This window comes from Bos taurus, chromosome 5 (assembly GCF_002263795.3).
Source record: "Bos taurus isolate L1 Dominette 01449 registration number 42190680 breed Hereford chromosome 5, ARS-UCD2.0, whole genome shotgun sequence".
In the NCBI taxonomy this organism is placed as follows: domain Eukaryota; kingdom Metazoa; phylum Chordata; class Mammalia; order Artiodactyla; family Bovidae; genus Bos; species Bos taurus.
In genome coordinates this window covers 28,171,502-28,190,706 of record NC_037332.1, presented here as the reverse complement: position 1 = coordinate 28,190,706, position 19,205 = coordinate 28,171,502, and the positions used below count along the sequence as shown (strand labels likewise).

The window sequence follows — 19,205 nt, the reverse complement described above, 5'->3', positions numbered from 1 at the left end:
ATTACTTAATCTCTGTGCTTCAGTAATATGGGATAGTAATAATACTACCTCACAGGATTATAGGAATAATCAAAAGAATTATTATAAAAGCTCTTAGAGCTGTGCCTAGAGCATGTAGTAAATACTCCATATTAACTATTATTATTGGTAATATTATGATTATCATTTATTTATTGAGACCTACTTCACATTTATCATCTCATTTAACCCTCAAATGAGGAAATGAAGGCTCCATAATATTGTGTAATTTTCCCAAGGTCAATTAGCTGGCAAATTGCAGAGCCAGCTCTAGAAATCATTTCACACATTTCCGTTCTTTTATAAATAAGACCAAAGATTGGATTGATTTATTAAAGGCCATACGGCCGGTCAGTGACAATGTCTGAATTATAATATCAGTTTCTTAAGCTTGGCCTCAAATTCTATCTCCGTTGCGGTGTAGTAGAGATCTTGATCTGATGTCTTAATTAAAAAAAAACTGTATGGCAGTGTTGATGTCAGCTGTCTAGCTGACATAACCATGCCCACAACTATGGTTTTGACTGCAAATCATCAGGTTTTACAGAAGCATATGGGTGAGGGTCTTACCAGTAGAAAACAGAAACCTCATAATAATCATTATAGTCAAATGCTGTATTTTGAAGATGGAAAAGTCAAAGCTAGCTATAAAATCTCATGACTTAATTTCTGAATTCTGAATGCAATGAAAAAAGGTATATGCCGATGAAAGTAATGTAACCCTGTGATGTTTTGTTATCATAGTCCATATCTTAATCCTCATTTGTGAAAGGTAAGTCCAGTAAGCGTTTCCACCATCTCCTCCTCTGGTAAGAGTGAAACCATCTTCATTCCTCACTTAAACTTGGCAAACCTGCCCCTGGCTGTTTGTGGTCTGTGATGTAGTAGAGAGTATGTACAGCTTGCCTAAATTGTGCACAGCACATTTGGATTTTTTTGTATCAACTGAAAAGTGAACATTTTTAGGTTAGGTTTCATATCACAGATTACCCACCAAAAATGAATATCTACAATGATGGCATCTTGGTTCAGCAGGATTTATGCAATGATTTGCTAAAACTGTTTTGAATTTTTACTTATTTTATGAAGCTTGTGTGGAATGGAAAAAATTAAACTGATGATACAGATCATATCGAGAGCTAATATTTACTTTACCCATTCTACGTGTTAGACACTGTATTAACCCCTGTGTTTTCTTTGTCACAGTAGTAGGTCTCATAGTCATTATGTAGTAGAGGCAGAGTTTAAAACTGTTGGATTTTCGGTCAGAAGCAGTGAATCTCTACCCCAAATCATGTATTCAGTGGACTTAAGCTGATTAACTGTATTTATTAATAATAGTAAAGGGAAAAAGCAACATTAAGTATGAGATTTGTGGGCTTCCCAGGTGGTGCTAGTGGTAAAGAACCTGCCCACCAATGCAGGAGGTGTAAGAGATGTAGGTTCAATCCCTGGGTTGGGAGGATCCCCTAGAGAAGGGCATGGCATCCCACTCCAGTGTTCTTGCCTGGAGAATCTGGTGGACAGAGGAGCCTGGCAGGCTACAGTCCATAGGGTCACAAAGAGTTGGACACGACTGAGTGACTGAGCGCACACGTGAGATTTGTTGATTTCCTCAGTTATAATTAGGAATTTTATAATGTTTGTGTGTGTACGGCTACTTCCTTGCTCCACTCCAACCTGCTCCAACCAGGTTCCTTCATATGGAGGGGTTTTCCTGTTCCCACCATGCCCGGTAGATCTTTATGGGAGATGGTATAAAGTGAACATTTCTCATCCAAGCTCTGGAGTTGTACTGAGAAGCCTGCCTTAGATACTTGAGATAAAATATGGCTGCTTAAACACTTTGGTCTTCCCTTGGAGTAGGAACGCCTGTTAACTGAGATTTCTTTCCTCATTGTTAAGCATATGTCAGTAGTTTAGTTCTCTGGAATACGTGGAGACAATCTAGTGGAAAATAAGACAACATCTGCTCTCTTTACACAACTGCGTGGTGATGGGAGATAGGGACCACTAGTTGAGAGGGGAGTCTCAATATTAGTGCGAAAAAAATTCATAGGATACTGAGGGCAAAATCTAGTGCATGTTGGAATTGAGGCAAAAAGAAGTAGAGAAGCCCAGATCACCAAATGCTTTTTTGGTTACAAAGCAATAGGCAAGAAAAATTGTTTGCCTCAAATAACTTGCATCAGGAGACTTGTGAAGAGGATGGCAATAGACGAGAGGGCGACAACCACAGTCTACAAAGGGATGGGAAGGCTACGGCTCCGGTACCTTGTGGAATGAACTAGAGGAACAGGGAAGGACAGTTAAATTTGAGAAAAAGAAAGCTGGTGTTGGGGACCAGGTGATAAAATTGAGGGAAAATGTGACCTGCAGTGTCAGCAGAGCCAGGGAGATGGAAGTCTAATGACCTCTTGCTTGGGCTATTTATTGAGAAGCAGATGGAAGGCTAGGCTTGATAGTTGTATGGCTACATAGACAAGGAGGAAGTCTGACTTCATTTTGGGCTGATGGGACCTGCTCAGAGGAACTTTTGGTTCCATTTAAAATCGTTATAATCATGGGTTTTGACTTCATTTAAAAGCATTTTTAGATCAAAATATTCAAGTACTCAAAGTCTAAGTGTTTCACATGTACCTCCTGATAGAGTTACTTACTTATGGCGGTTAATCTTAAGTTTATATCCATATTAGGCCTCTTTCAAAATATTCTATAAACAAGATCTTGGGTGTCTGAGGGAAGACAGATGTAAATCAGCCAAGAGTGACTCTCCTACGAGGATTAGGAGAGACCACTTATTGAGAATCATAGTCAAATAGCTCAGCTTTGGGAAAGTTGGGTGGGTGTGAGGCTTAAGAAGAACAAACTTTGAAGTGGCTTCACAAGGTAGAAAACCTGTGAGACAGAAGAATGCACAGGGCAGCTGTCAGTTAGCATGGGTGCCGACGTTCACCGGGGGTGGGGATGGGTCAGAAGACATTTTAGGAGGGAAAGCCAGATTTTTATGTTATCAAGAAAGGCTTAGGACTGCAATGTTTTCTGTTTCAAATGAGTAAAATAAAGATTTGACAAAATTGCTTTTATTTCAATGTCTAGAATTGTTATAGGATTTTCCAAAATGAAATCTGTAAGTGACAAAGGAGAAAATTGGCCGCCTAGCATCTAGTTGCCATTGGAGGAAGGGGGGGTCCAGGGAGTGGGGACAGTGTAAACTCTGTCCATCTGGCGCTTTTCTCTCTTCTCCTGTGATAAGAGTCGCCCACCTTCCTCCCAGTGCAGAGCTGCTCCTCTGGCTCATTCCAAGTGAGCTATATATCAACTTGCAAAGACTGGCTGGCAGTCCTCAGAGTCTAGCTATAGTTCTGTCCCAAGCTGCTTCTCTCCTTTCAGCTCTCGTCCCTAAGTCTTTCCCTTGAACTTCAGAACCACATATCTACTGGCTCTTCAGAGCCTCCATGTGGATGTACCAAAGCAACTGAAACTCCCCATGTTGAAAAGTGAAGTCATAATCTTAAGCCCAGAGCTGTGCATCACGTCTTATTCCCTGTCTCTGAATTTTACTACCTTGCATCCATTGCCCTTGGCAAAAACCTGGACCTCTTAATTTTCCTTCTGCCTTACCTCCCACTTCGGTTAGGTGACCTTCCATTCTGTGCATAACCCCTATTGCTGCTGCCTGGTTCAGGCCTTCGTTTTCTCTCAGCTGAGCTGCTTCAGCATTCTTCTACCTGGTCGTCTTCACTCTGATCTTGCCCCGCCTCCACCTCTTCTCCCCGCTGCCTGCCTCATTCTTTGCACTGTAGCTGGAATAATCTTCCTAAAGTGTAACTTTGATCAAGTCATTTAACCTCAGAATCTTCATATTGCGTTTGGGATAAAATCAAAACCATTTCACATGATCATGATTTTGCCTCCCCGATAGACACCCATTTACCTGTTGTTAGTTTTCTAAAGTCCAGTTACACTGAACTCTTAGGCAGTACCTAAGGGACCTGATCTCCCTTGTCTGTGGTCTGTATATGCTATTTTTCTTCCTACAAAGCTGTAACCATTTTCCTGCCATCTTCTACTTGACCAGCTTTGGGCTTTAGCTAAGATGTCACTCATTGCAGGAAACCTTCCCTGATCTCTCTGAACTAGATTAGCTGTCTTGCTTGTGTATGTCTATGGAAGCCTGTTGGATTTATCTTATTCTACTTTGCTGTTTACTTGTCTTCTGCCTCTGAAGACTTTAAAGGTCCCTGAAGACAAGGAGCTATATTGATCGGCAGTATAGTTTCTGGCATATAATAGGGGTATAGTAAATGTTTCAGGTTTTTTCTCTTTAAAAATGGTAAAATATACAAAATATGAAACTTTCCTTTTTAACCATTTAAGCGTACAATTCAGTAGACTTGAGTTTATTCACTTTGTTGTGCAACTATCACTTCTATCCATCTTCAGAACTTTTTTGTCATCCCAACCTGAAACTCTCTACTCATTAAACAATAACCCCCTTGCTTCCTCCCACTAGCTCCTCGTAACCACTGTTCTGCTTTTTGTCTCTATGCGTTTGATTATAGGTACCGAATATTAAGTGGAATCATACAATATTTGTCCTTTCGTGTCTAGTTTATTTTACTTAGCATACTGACGTCAAGGTTCATTCTTGCTGTGGCATATGTCAGAATTTCCTTCCTTTTTAAGGCTGAATAACATGCCATTGTATGTCTATAGCCCATTTTGTTTATCCATTCATCTGCCTGTTGATATTTGTGTTGATTCCACCTTTTGGCTATTGTGAATACTGCTGCTGTTAAGTGAACCTGTAAATATTTGTTTGAATCCCTGCTTCCAGTTCTTTTGGATTGGATATGTACCTAAAAGTGGGATTGCTGACTCTTATGGCAATTCTGTGTTTAGTTTTTTGAGGATGCACCATACTGTTTCCATAACAGCACAAGGGTTACAGTTTCTCCACATTTTCCAATGCTTGTTATTTGCTGTTTTGTTGCCTTTTGTAATATCCATCTTAATGAGTTTGAAGTGGTATCTCATTGGGGTTTTGATTTGCATTTCCCTAATGGTTAGTGATGTTGAGCATCTTTGCATGTGGTTTTGTCCATTTGTATATCTTTTTTGGAGAAATGTTTATTCGAGTCATCTGTCCCCATTTTTTAATTAGTTTGGTTTTTCATTGTTTTTGAGTTATAGGAACTCTTTACATATCCTGAGTATTAATCCCTTATGAAATACATGATTTGCAGATATTTTCTCTCATTCCTTGTGTTGCCTTTTCACTCTTAATTGTGTCCTTTGATGCAGAAGGGTTTTTAATTTTGATGATACACAATAAATTCATTTTTTCTTTTGTTGCTCTGCTTTTGGTGTCATATGCAAGAAATCATTGACAAATTCAACTTTATGAAGCTTTCCCCCTGTGTTTTCTTCTAAAGAGTTTTATATTTTTAGCTCTTACATTTTGATATTTGATGCATTTTGAGTTAATTTTTGTATATGGTATAATAAGGTGAGAGTCCAACTTTATTCTTTTGCATTGGGTATTGGATTTTCCCAGCACCATTTGTTGACTGTCCTTTCCCCCATTGAATGGTCTTGACACTCTTTTTGAACATCGTTTGACCATATGTGTGAGGATATGCTTCTAGGCTCTCTAATGTATTACACTGGTTTATCTGTCTATCTTTATGCCAGCACCACACTGCTTTGGTTCTGTAACTTTGTAATAATTTTTGATACCATAAAGTACAAGCCCTCCGATTTGTTCTTTTTTAAGTCTGAGAAAGTTTTTTAAGATTTTTTTTTTTTGGCTGTTCTGTCTTCGTTGCTCCACCTGGGCTCTCTCTAGTTGCTGCAGGGTGAGGGGGTGGGCAGGCTTCTCACTGCGTTGGCTTCTCTTGGTGGGGAGCACAGGCTCTAGGCACGTGGGCTTCAGCAGTTGCGGCAAATGGGCTTAGTTGCCCCGCTGCATGTGGGATCTTCCCTGACCAGGGATCGAACCCACGTCCCCTGGGTTGGCAGGCAGATGCTTGACTGCTACACCACCAGGAAGCCCTGAGACAAGTTTTCATACTACTTGCTATTTGATCCTTGTTGTGTACCCATGCCTGTAGTTTTTCCCTTAGCAACTCCTCCTCGGTGACTTCTCTTCCTTCATCTATGTCATAGCCTAACTCCAGTGCCAGTTTTTTTTCCCTTTTCTATCCCCTTTTCTTCAGAGTCATCTTTATTTGTGTGTGTTCAGGCTACAACTGATGTTTTAAGGTCTTCATTCTCCTGGATGACCAACAGAAGGGAGCCCTAATCATCGATCTCTACCAACTTTGAGTCTGGTTCAGTCTCTTTCAGAGCTTTCGGGGCTAAAAATTGCACTTATTTTTATGATGAGTGAGGTGCATTGCCTCAGAGACAGTGTGGCATAGTGAAAAGAGCCTTATACTGGAGGCCAGACCTGTGCCCTAGCTCTGCACCTGTCACCAATTGATTAGCAGTTGCATAATTTTTTTTATCTGTGAAGTTAAGGAAAGTTGGGCTAAATGGTCTCCAATTTCCTTCTAAATCTAAAAAGTTCATTTTTATTTTTATTCCTCAGAAGGAGGAGGAATTTAAGCTGGTTTTATAGATGAACAGAATTTAGATGAGAAGGAAAGAAAGATTTCAGGAGATTTAAAATAAGAAAATGAAAGTGTGTTTAGGAGTCAATGAAAACAACAGTAATCAGGCAATTAAGTGATGCTGAGTCAATTGGAGATTCATGTAGGAAAAAAAAAATGAACCTTGACCTTTATCTCACACAATATACAAAAATCAATTCCAAATTATATGAAGTCTGAATAAGAAGGTAAAACAATAAAGCTTCTAGAAGAAGTTTTAAGCTTGTTGCTGCATGACCTTGGGATTAAAAAAAAGATTTCTTATAACAACAATAGCATCAAAAACACACACACATGAAAGGGAAGATTGATAGATTGAATTTCAGTAAAATTAAGAACTACTTTTTATCAAAAGACACCATTAAGAAAGTAAAAACAAGAAAAATATTTGAAATATATCTGACAAGAGACCTGTATGCAGGATGTACAGAGAACTCCCACAAATAAATAGAAAAATGAAATAAATAGAAAAATGCAGATGACTCAGTAGAAGAAAATGGGCAAAGACTTAAACTGTTATTCCACAAAGGAGGATATCTAAATGGTTAATAAACACGTGAAAAGGTGTTCAGTATCATCATAGAAAAGCAAGTTAAAACTCCAGTGAGCTAACAAACACATGAAAAACTGCTCAACATCATTAGTCATTAGGAAAACGCAAATCAAAACCACAATGAGCTACCACTTCATATCCACTAAGATGGCTGTTAAAAAAAAAAAGAAAAGGAAAATATGTGTTGGCTAAGATGTAAAGAAATTGGAACCTTGCTGGGTTAGAAGCAGAATGGTTTCACCTCTGTGGAAAAACGGTTTGGTATTTCCTCAAAAAGTAAAATACAGAGTTACCATATGACCCTGCACTTCTACTCCTAAGTATATACTTAAAAGAACTAAAAACAGGGCCTAAAATAAGTATATGTGCATGTACTATTCACAATAATCAAGAAGTGGAAAGAACCCCGCCCGGTTGTTCCTCAGTGGATGGATGAATAAATAAATTATGATACATACATGTAATGAAACATTATTCATCCATAGAAAGGAGTGAAGTACTGATACATGCTAAGTGTGAATGAAAGAAGCCAGACACGAAAGGTTGCATATTGTATGATTCCATTTATATGAATTTCCAGAATAGATCAATCAGTAGATTATAGAGACCAAACACCATGGTTGCCAGAAGCTGAGGAGGGTGGGGTTGGGTGGGTATAGGGAAGAGCGATGGAGGAAAATTGATTAACGGATAAAGGGTTTTACTTTGAAGTGATGGAAATGTTTTAGAACTACATAGAGGTGGTACTTGGGGGTTCCCAGGTGGTGCTAGTGGTAAAGAACCCACCTGCCAGTGGTGCTGGGAAAACTGGTCAACCACGTATGAAAGAATGAAACTAGAACACTTTCTAACACCATACACAAAAATAAATTCAAAATGGATTAAAGATCTAAATGTAAGACCAGAGACTATAAAACTCTTAGAGGAAAACATAGGGAGAACACTCTCTGACATAAGTCATAGCAAGATCCTCTATGACCCATGTCCCAGAGTAATGAAAATTAAAACAAAAATAAACAAATAGGACCTAATTAAACTTAAAAGCTTTTGCACAATGAAGGAAACTATAAGCAAGGTGAACAGGCAGCCTTCAGAGTGGGAGAAAATAATAACAAATGAAACAACTGACAAAGAATTAATCTTCAAAATATATAAGCACTTCATATAGCTCAATACTAGAAAAACGAACAACCCAATCAAAAAGTGGGCAAAAGAACTAAACAGACATTTCTCCAAAGAAGACATGCAGATGGCTAATAAACGAAAAGATGCTCAACATCACTCATTATTAGAGAAATGCAAATCAGAACCACAATGAGGTATTAACTCAACGCTAGTCTGAATGGCCACCATCAAAAAGTCTACAAACAATAAATGCTGGAGAGAGTGTGGAGAAAAGGGAACCCTCTTACACTGTTGGTGGGAATGCAAACTGGTACAGCCACTATGGAGAACAGTGTGGAGATTCCTAAAAAAACTGAAAATAGAACTGCCATACAACCCAGCAATCCTACTGCTGGGCATACACACCGAGGAAACCAGAATTAAAAGAGACACGTGTACCCCAATGTTTGTTGGCAGCCTGTTTGCGATAGCTAGGACATGGAAGCAACCTAAATGTCCATCAGCAGACCAATAGATAAGGAAGTGGTGACACATATACACAATGGAATATTACTCAGCTATTAAAAGGAACGCATTTGAGTCAGTTCTAATGAGGTGGATGAAACTGGAGCCTATTGTACAGAGTGAAGTAAGTCAGAGAAACACCAACACTGTATATTAATGCATATATATGGCATTTAGAAGGACAGTAATGATGACCCTATATACAAGGCAGCAAAAGAGACACAGATGTCTTGAGAAAGAAGAATGGAGCTGGAGGAATCAACCTTCCTGACTTCAGATTATACTACAAAGCTACAGTCATAGGACAGTATGGTACTGGCACAAAAACAGAAATATAGACCAATGGAACAAGATAGAAAACCCAGAAATAAACCCATGTACCTAGGGGTACCTTATTTTTGACAAAGGAGGCAAGAATATACAATGGGGCAAAGACAGCCTCTTGAATAAATGGTGCTGGGAAAACATGACAGCTATATGTGAAAGCATGAAGTTAGAACACTTCCTCACACCATACACAAAGATAAACTCAAAATTAATTAAAGCCCTAAATGTAAGACCAGAAACTATAAAACTCTTAGAGGAAAACATAGGCAGAACACTTGATGACATAAATCAAAGCAAGATCCTCTGTGACCCATCTCCTAGAGTAACAGAAATAAAAACAAAAGTAAATAAGTGGGATCTGATTAAGCTTAAAAGCTTTTGCACAGCAAAGGAAATTATAAGCAAGGTAAGACAACCCTCAGAATGGGAGAAAATAATAGCAAATGAAACAACTGACAAAGGATTAATTTCCAAAATATACAAGCAGCTCATACAACTCAATGCCAGAAAAACAAACAACCTAATCAAAAAGTGGGGGAAAGACCTAAACAGACATTTCTCCAAAGAAGACATACATATAGCTAACAAACAATGAAAAGATGCACAACATCGCTCATTATTAGAGAAATGCAAATCAAAACCACAATGAGATATCACCTCGCACTGATCAGAATGTCCATCATCAAAAAGTCTACAAACAGTAAATGGTGGAGAGGGTGTGGAGAAAAGGGAACGCTCTTGCACTGTTGGTGGGAATGTAAATTGATACAGCCACTATGGAAGATGGTATGGAGATTCCTTATAAAACTAGGAATAAAACCACCATATGACCCAGCAATCCCACTCCTAGGCATATACCCTGAGGAAACCAAAATTGAAAAAGACACATGTATCCCATTGTTCACTGCAGCAGTATTTACAACAGCTAGAACATGGAAGCAACCTAGATGTCCATCGACAGATGAATGGATAAGGAAGTTGTGGTACATGTATACAATGGAATGTTACTCAGCCATAAAAAGGAACACATTTGAGTCAGTTCTAATGAGGTGGATGAACCTAGAACCTATTATACAGAGTGAAGTGAGTCAGAACGAGAAAGATAAATACTGTGTTCTAATGCACATGTATGGAATCTATAAAAATGGTACTGAAGAATTTATTTACAAGGCAGCAATAGACATACAGAATAGACTCATGGACATGGGGAGAGGGGAGGAGAGGGTGAGATGTATGGAAAGAGTAACATGGGAACTTACATTACCATGTGTAAAGTAGATCAGCAATGGGAATTTGCTGTATGACTCAGGAAACTCAAACAGGGGCTCTGTATCAACCTGGAGGGGTGGATGGGGAGGGAGATGGGAAGGAGGTTCAAAAGGGAGGGGATATGTGTATACCTATGGCTGATTCATGTTGAGGTTTGACAGAAAACAACAAAATTCTGTAAAGCAGTTATCCTTCAATAAAAATTTTTTAAAAAAAGAGAGAGACACAGATGTAAAGAACAGACTTTTGGACCACGTGGGAGAAAGCGAGGGTGGGATGATTTGAGAGAATAGCATTGAAACGTGTATTACTCTATGTAAATAGATGACCAGTGCAAATTCAGTGCATGAAGCAGGGCACTCAAAGCTGGTGCTTTGGGACAACCCAGAGGGATGGGGTGGGGAGGGAGATGGGTGGAGGGTTCAGGATGGGGGGACATATGTGCACCTGTAGCTGGTTCATGTCGATGTATGGCAAAAACCATAACAATGTTGTAAAGTAATTATCCTTCAATTAAAATAATTGGAAAAAAGAGAACCCGCCTGCTAATGCAGGAGACATAAGAGACGTAGGTTTGATCCCTGGGTCAGGAAGATCCCTTGGAGAAGGGCATGGCAACCCACTCCAGTACTCTTGCCTGGAGAATCCCCTGGACAGAGAAGCCTGGTGGGCTACAGTCCGTAAGGTCACAAAGAGTCGGACACGACCAAAGTGGCTTAGCATGCACGCAGAGGTGGTGGTTGCGCTATATTGTGCATGAAGTAATTGCCACTGAGTTGTTCCCTTTAAAACAGTTAATTTCACCTCGTTAAGTTTTGTTTTTAAACTGTGAGGTATCATTATATATATGTTCACTAGAACTGGATAAAATTAAGGGGACTATCATTTCTTAGTGTTGGTGAGGATGTGGAGCAACTGGAACCCTCTTGTCTTGCTGGTTGAAGTAGCTGGAACCCTCATATCTTGCTGATTGAAGTGTCACTAAAGCTAAATAAACACATGCCCTCTTCTCAGCCCAGTATTCCACTCCAGCCTATATGCTGGAAAGAGAGGAGCACATGTGGCCACCAAGAGGCATGCCCAGAAAGGTTCTGAGCAGTTTTTACTTATGATAGACTAAAACTGTAAGCAACCTAAATGTCTACCAGAGTAGAATAGATGAATAAATTGTGCTGTATTCTTAGGTGGAATACTATAGAGCAATAAAAAGAATGAACACTGCTACACCACAATAAAGGTAAATTTCACAGAAACAGTGTTGAATGAAAGAAACCTGAGTTTGAAGAGTATATTATATTCTACTGAAGTCAAACTAATCTATGATGATAGATGTCAGAATAGCTTCTGCTGGGCAGGGATGGTCACAGTGGTTATTGATAGGGGAGCACAAGAGAGCCATTTAGGGAGCTGGGAATAAATCTTCTGTATCTTGATCTGAGTGGTAGTTACACAGATATTATATTATTATGTGGTGTATACATATTAATACATAATATACATGTTACAAAATACCCAATCTGTGCACTTAAGATTTGTACACTTTATTGTCCTGCCTTAAAAAAAAAAGCTAGAAAATTAAAACAAAAATGAGTCACCAGAGTAGGGAAGCAGTATAAAAGGATGTTTGAGAGGTATAACGTTGTAGGTGAATATTTGAGAAGTGTAAGTTTGTAGAAACCTGGAATGGCAGTGAGATGGCAGGAGTTTGGATTCCGTTTTGTAACTCCACTAGATTCAAGGGAGGGCAATGACATAATGGAAGCTGAGTTTTAGGGAAACAGGTCTTTGGAGATGTGCCTAGTGGGCTGAGGACCGGTCCACAGGTGGGAAGGTATTGCAGTAGGACCTGAATTAGGTTGTAAATGGAAACTCTGAAGGAGGAAGACTTAGTGAGGCTGATGACTGATTGGTCAAGGACAATAAGGATGATGGGGCAAAGAGGACTGAGGCTCCACACGAGACGGCTGGAGAAACGATGGTCCAGAAACAGAATTAAGAAAGCCAGGTGCAGGAATCTGTTTTGGAACTAAAAGGATGAGTGGTTTCAAATGCTTTAATTGTGAAGTGGTGACAGGCAGTTGTGGGGCCCAGAAGAGCCGTCAGGGCTGGTGACAGAAATCTGAAAAGCAGATTTCACTCAGAAATCTGAAAAGAGATTATTTTGAGTAGATGAGATCCCTAAAAGAAGGAGAGATGCAGAGAGATTGTAGAAAGCCAGCCAGCCCTTAGAGAAGCAAAATGTGGTAGAGGAAGAAGAGACTGCAATTATGGATAGAACCAGGGTATCAGAAGAGAACCAGGATCATGTAAGCCAAATGAAGGTGGTTGGCGGGGCGGGGGGTGGGGGATGTGACGATATAAAGGGAGAACATACAGAAGTAGGAGAGGAAAAGTAAAGATTGAGAATGTGATGGAGAGCAGGGATCATTGAGGGAACCTGGTCTTGGAGAAGGCAGGGGTAAACAAAGGCAAAGGCAGAGGACATCTTGTAGGATGGCATTGCCTGTGAAGAGCCCAGGTGTGTGGACTCAGGTCACAGGAATTTGTCAGCATCTGCAGTGACTTCCTTTTGCAGTATTCCTTGCCCTCTAAGAGAAACCGAGGGTGACCCAGGGTTGAGAATGAGTGCGGCTACGGAAACCAAGGAGTCCCAGGTATTGGACCAATTATGGGTTCCAGGCATAATCTTATTCTCTCTGAAAAGGATACAAAAGAAGTTTAAGATACCCCTCAAGCCCTCAGGATTTACACAGTGCAAGTAATTAATAACAGAGAGCCAAAACAAACGTGAATAGGATGTCTTGAATCCTGACTTTGTTGTTTTTCATCTGTGTAGCTTTGGACAAGCTGTGTTAATTAGTCTCTGCCTCTTTTTCCTCATCTGTTAAATGGGGACAATAATAATATCTGCTTTTGATTTTTTTCTGGAGATTAAACGACTTAATACAAGCAAGGTGCTTGGAACAATACCTGAACATAGCAAACATGTGATGAATGTTAACTGTGATCATGACAAAGCTGTAGGAGTTCACGCATGGAAAAAAATTAGTAAAGGCTAGAGCTGATGGGAAGGTTCTCTGGAGGAGTAAGGTTTTATTGGAGGCAATTCAGAGACTGATAAGAGGAAAGGAATTTTAGGTTTGGGGAAAACAGTATGAGTAAAGTCTTAGATCAGTAGAACCATTGGCATTAGCCTGTGATTTGCTCAAACCAGATTTTTCCTTTTGAGGAGTAGTGGGAGTCGGAGTAGGATCAGAAGATGGGCAACTGATACTTGTCATAATAAAAGAAGTATGAGCAGGAGGAGTCAGAGTTCTTTGTGATTTTTTTTTCCCTTGGCCTGTGACTTTGGGCAAGTTTCATCTCTTTTGACTGCAAGTTTCCTAATTCTTGAAATGGTCTGGATATATAAAATCCCTCGCAGCTCTAAAATCCCATGCCTCATATGTGAAATGATTTCTTTGATCCTGCCATCTGTGGGACGGCGTCTTGTGTGCGTGCAGTGGGAGCGAGCTTGTGGTTCTGGCCTCCCTGGTGCCAGTCTGTAGCCCAGTGAGCGATCAGCCCGCATGGATACCATGCACTGCCTTTGGAAAATGCCACCACCACCTTGCCACCATTGGAGAATTGGGGCTCTCTGCAGGTGTATTTGTAATATGGAAAGAGCCCTTGGGTATTTCACTGCCAAATTATTTAGAGATAACTCTACTACTGTTCTCTTGAGGAGCCTCAAGTTTTATGGATACTTGCCTTGAAGAGGACCCTAAGGGCTAAGTGGGAGGAAAGGAACAGTCTTTGGCCTTTTAAGACAATTTCCTGGATAGTCTGTAGAGCTCACACAATGAAGGGGAGAAGCAGCAACACCGCACTACTAGAGCTTTCACAGGGAGACCCACTTGCTGTGGCCTTTATAACACTGTGGCTTTGACATTAGGGAGCCCCTTGTTCCCAGATGTGTATTTCAGTAACCTAGGGCTCTGTATAAACATACATGAAAATGGGTTTTTCAGATACCTTGCTCAGAAATCATTGGCTCTGGTATGGCACTCCTTCAGGTTCTCTGTTGAGAAGGGAATTTGAACTGTGATTCAGTTCTCACTTCCTGCCCTTCTGGCGTGAGCCCAGCTCAGGGGCCTTTCTGCTGTCGTTCACCCTGCAAGGCTATATTGCCTCAGAGGAAAGTGTCTAAGATTCCGCCTCCACTTGCTTTCCTATTACTGAGTGGGAGGTACGTGGAGCAATGTCTGCCCTCTCCTTGAAGAAAATTGCTTTGTGATTTTCTCTGGCATGAGCTTGGTCATCAGCTTGGTCTGGACTTTTATCCCAGACCGATTTTTACAAAACTTTGTGAATTGAAAAAGAACTTGAAACAAAAGAGCCGAAGCCCATGGAAGTGCTTTTATGCTATTTGTTGTGCCTCCAAAGTTTTGAAGGGTTTAGTGTTTTCAGAAGCTGAAATGTGAAAAGAGTGACAGTTTGCCCTTGTGTGGTCCTTGGAAGAAGACGACTTGAGCATAGATGTGCACCTCTGGGTCATGTTAAATATCCTCATTTACTTAGAATAGACGTTCCTTGAGAGTATGGAATATACCTTTTTTTAAAATGTTGTCTATAAGAAAATCTTTTACGTTTTTTATTAAAGTATAGTTGCTGTACAATATTATATAAGTTACAGGTATATAATTTTGTGATTCACAATTTTTAAAGGTTATATTCCATTTATAGTTATTATAAAATATTGGCTACATTCCCTGTGTTGTCCTTTATATCCTTGTAGCTTACTTTATACTTAATAGTTTGTACCTCTCCATCCCTATATTACCCCCCTTTCCTCCCCTTTCCTCACTGGTAACCACTAGTTTGGGCTTCCCTGGTGGCTCAGTGGTAAAGAATCCACTTGCCAATACAGGAGGCATGGGTTCAATCCATGGGTCGGGAAGGTTCCCTGGAGAAGGAAATGACAACCCACTCCAATATTCTTGCCTGGGAAATCCCATGGACAGAGGTGCCTGGCAGGCTACATTCCGTGAGGTCGCAAAAGAGTTGGACACGAATTAGCAACTAAACAACGAACCAGTGATTTCTTCTCTATATCTGTGAGTCTGCTTCTTTTTTGTTATATTCTCTAGTCTGTTGTCATTTTTAGATCCCACATACAGTGATAGCATATAGTATTTGTATTTGCCTGACTTTCTTCACTTAAACATAGAGGGTATGGAATGTATCTTTGGAGTTGGTCCCTGATGGTGAGTTGTGTCGAAAGTGAAAGTGAAGTTGCTCAGACTCTTTGCGACCCCATGGACCCCAGGCTCCTCCGTCCATGGGATTTTCTAGGCAAGAGTACTGGAGTGGGTTGCCTTTTCCTTCTCCAGGGAACTTTCTGACCCAGGGATCGAACCCAGGTCTCCCGACTGTAGACAGACTCTTTACCGTCTGAGCCACCAGGGGAGTAGTATCTAAGTCAGTGATAAAAACTAGCAATCCAGAAGACCCCCATGTTTTGATCTCCTTGGCTGCTCATTCCCCTGGGGGGTGGTTATGAACATTGCCTTGTCCGTTCGTGCCACAGATTTTCTGAAGAGAAAAATAACCGTGTCATAGAAGAAACTACATGTTGCGAAGACTGTGAATAGAGGTTGAGCGTGAGGTGGTTTGGTCTGGCCTCCTTTTAGAGTAGTGATTGATTAATGCGGTCTGTGTTGCTGTTTCTTCCAGAGCTGACCTGTCCTGGACGCAGCATAACTAACGAAGCTGCTGCAGGATGAGAAGATGGCAGCGCGGCTGCTCGCACCACCAGGCCCTGATAGTTTCAAGCCTTTCACCCCTGAGTCACTGGCAAACATCGAGAGGCGCATCGCCGAGAGCAAGCTCAAGAAGCCACCCAAGGCCGATGGCAGTCATCGGGAGGACGATGAGGACAGCAAGCCCAAGCCAAACAGTGACCTGGAGGCAGGGAAGAGTTTGCCTTTCATCTATGGGGACATCCCACAAGGCTTGGTCGCGGTTCCCCTGGAGGACTTTGACCCATACTATTTGACGCAGAAAGTGAGTTGGAGGAGAAGGAGCAGCAGCTTCAGATCCCCTTTTCCTAACAGGCTTAGGGGAGATGGGGAGAAAGAGTTGTGTCTCTTTGCCAGAGTTTGGATAAGTAGTTAAACTTTTGTTTCAGTTCCGGTTTATGGGGGTTCTTTTTTGTTTTAATTGCTACCAAGAGTCATTTGTGGGTCTTGGCACTTCTCAGTCTGTTAATAAGACTTCTGTTTTTGGCTCCATGTCAAATCAGAAAAAGATTTATTTAAAAAAAAAGGGGGGTTACATAAATGAAATGGGGACTGTTTGATATAGTCAAGAAAAATTGGCATACTGAGAGATGGTACAGCCCTGTAGAATCTTGCTCACACACACATTCAGAATCCTATCTTTAAATATAAAAATGATATTGCAGTATCGACAGAGCCTATTGTTAATGTAATAGAGATGAATTTGTACTCTAACCTCGCCTCCTTTGTGACATTAGATCATAACCACCGGGGACAGGAATAGAATAGAGTAAACCAAACTGGGCCAGTGAGAAGGCCATGTCTTTGGTCTTGTTACACGTTGTCTGAGTTCCACCAGCACTGATTCTTAACATGAGAATCAGTTCTGTTATTCCTGCTAGCAGGGAATGTGAGTGAAAGAAATACTGATCTTCATTTGGCCAAGAGTTACAAATTTCCCTAACATATTTGACCAAACTTTGGGTTTCTTTTTTTTTGGGGGGGGGGTTTCTTTCTCATGATTATCTTTTGAAACTAAGCAACAAGTGAAGAAGCAAAGCCCCCAGTTAATCCAAAAGCCAAGTAGTTAGCCATAAATGCTAAAGCCTGACATCAGATAGCATGTTAGAGATCCCTCATTTGACAGGTGTCATTGAAAGAATTAAATCCATAGGTGTTTCCAGATGAAGGGGAAAAGGACTTTGTGTAATTATATATTTACAAATATAAAGCTTAACTGCCTTTATTAACCAAACTGCCTTCTAAACTGACCTTAACTAAAATTGCCTTTCAGTCTCAGTTTGGGAAGAAATTTCTGTTTCTTTGTCTTAACAACTGGCCAGAAGTAAGACTCGAGGTGAACAGATCTCTTGATTAAGCTATAGTTGTGGAGGCATCTTAGTTCCGAGTGGCAAAAACAGTTGAGTAATTGTCTACACAAAATGACCCTTCACCTGCTCACTTCTCTTGCAGCTCAGAACAGCTATCTACTGGGAATAAAGCAGAATTGGTAGCCTATAACTTCTACTGGGAAATTTAGAAAGTTTAAGGAACAAAACATCATATGATATAAAAATGTACTAGATTAGAAGAAATCCTTGCTCTATCATAATTCACCATGTTTATTATTTATAGTTATCTTTTTAGTATGTGTGTTTTTTAAGCTGCCACAAATAGTTCATGGTGGGGGTAAGTAGTAAATAAAGAAAAAATCTTCTCAAAACTAGTTCATGTCCTTTAGCAAGTCACTTCACCACTCTGCCTAAATGTCTCATAGACGTGGTAGAAACTGAGAGGTTGAATAAGACCTCTAAGGACTTGGTCAAGTGTCAAATTCTGGGGCTAAGTTTTCATAAAGTGTCTTTGATTTCCTTGTTTACTTCTCCCTCTTTTAAAATCTAAAGTTTTAATCTGGCCTTTGCTGAATAGGGGTAGGTGGGTGAGGAAGGAGACAAGGTTTAAATATCTGGGTTAGTGAATAAGGAAACATGGAATCTTAGGCTGTTTTCAGAAGAATATTTTGTTGATTGTAAAATTTTGAAATATTTTAAGATATATTTCCCTCCTCTTTCCTGCTCTTGCATCCATAGTCATAGTAGAACTTTTTCAGAAAATACTCCTATGGCAATAAAGTGAAAGTCCAACTCTTTGCAACCCCATGGACTGTAGACTCCCAGACTCCCCTGACCGGGATTTTCCAGGCAAGAGTACTGGAGTGGGTTGCCATTTCCTTCTCCAGGGGATCTTGCCGACCCAGGGATTGAACCTGGGTCTCCCGCATTGCAGGCAGACGCTTTACCCTCTGAGCCACCAGAGAAGCCTTATGGCAATAAACTGATAGGTAAGGCCCTTTGGACCCTGGCCTTTCAGGTGGCTAAAACCTCTTTACTTTTATTTGAACTATTTGTTTTTCCAACTCAAATACAAATTAAATTTCGTCTTCTTAAAACTAGAGAGCTAGGTTCATTGTCAGAACCTAGTTTTCCTTGGCATGCCTTTTCCCCTGGTTCCTGCCCTGTAGACAACCTCTTTTCATTCCCAATGCCTTAGACTTCAGTGGTGCTAACTTGGAAGTGAGGACCCAAAGACAGTGGGTCTCTGGCCCTAATGGCTACCCCGTTTTGGGTAGGCCAGATGTTAATGGCAGTCCAGTAGGGGACTGACTCTTCATGATAGGAAATCTGATTTTGGCCTTTGGCCTCACCACAGGGTAAATAGTTTATGGAAAGGATAACTTTAATTGTGTTTTTAAAATTCTTTAAAAAAAAACAAAACTGAAATACACCACCATGCAGAAAAATTCTTAAAATATAAATGCTTTTATATATATATAAAATATAAATGCTTAGTTTATGATTATTATAAAGCAAATAAACACCCATGACAAGAGAGAGCATTAGTAGCACTTCAGAGGTATTAATTTTATTTTTAAATAAGGACTTTTTCAGTTGATTAAAGAAATAGGCTTGTTTAAATTCACTTGCATATCTTCAC

General features: G+C 40.3%; 1 protein-coding gene across 2 annotated transcripts in view; it reads left to right on the top strand.

Moving 5' to 3' along the window:
* The window catches only part of SCN8A (sodium voltage-gated channel alpha subunit 8), a 198,001-nt gene that overhangs the window by 57,159 nt on the left and 121,637 nt on the right, over window positions 1-19,205 (top strand). The window contains exon 2 of one of the 2 annotated variants that reach the window (XM_059886569.1): window positions 16,168-16,497. In XM_059886569.1, coding sequence (XP_059742552.1) covers window positions 16,222-16,497 — 276 coding nt within the window. In that variant the 5' untranslated portion in view covers window positions 16,168-16,221. Of the gene's footprint in view, window positions 1-16,167; window positions 16,498-19,205 lie in introns of those variants that run through there. The other variant, NM_001193102.1, reaches the window with a different exon arrangement.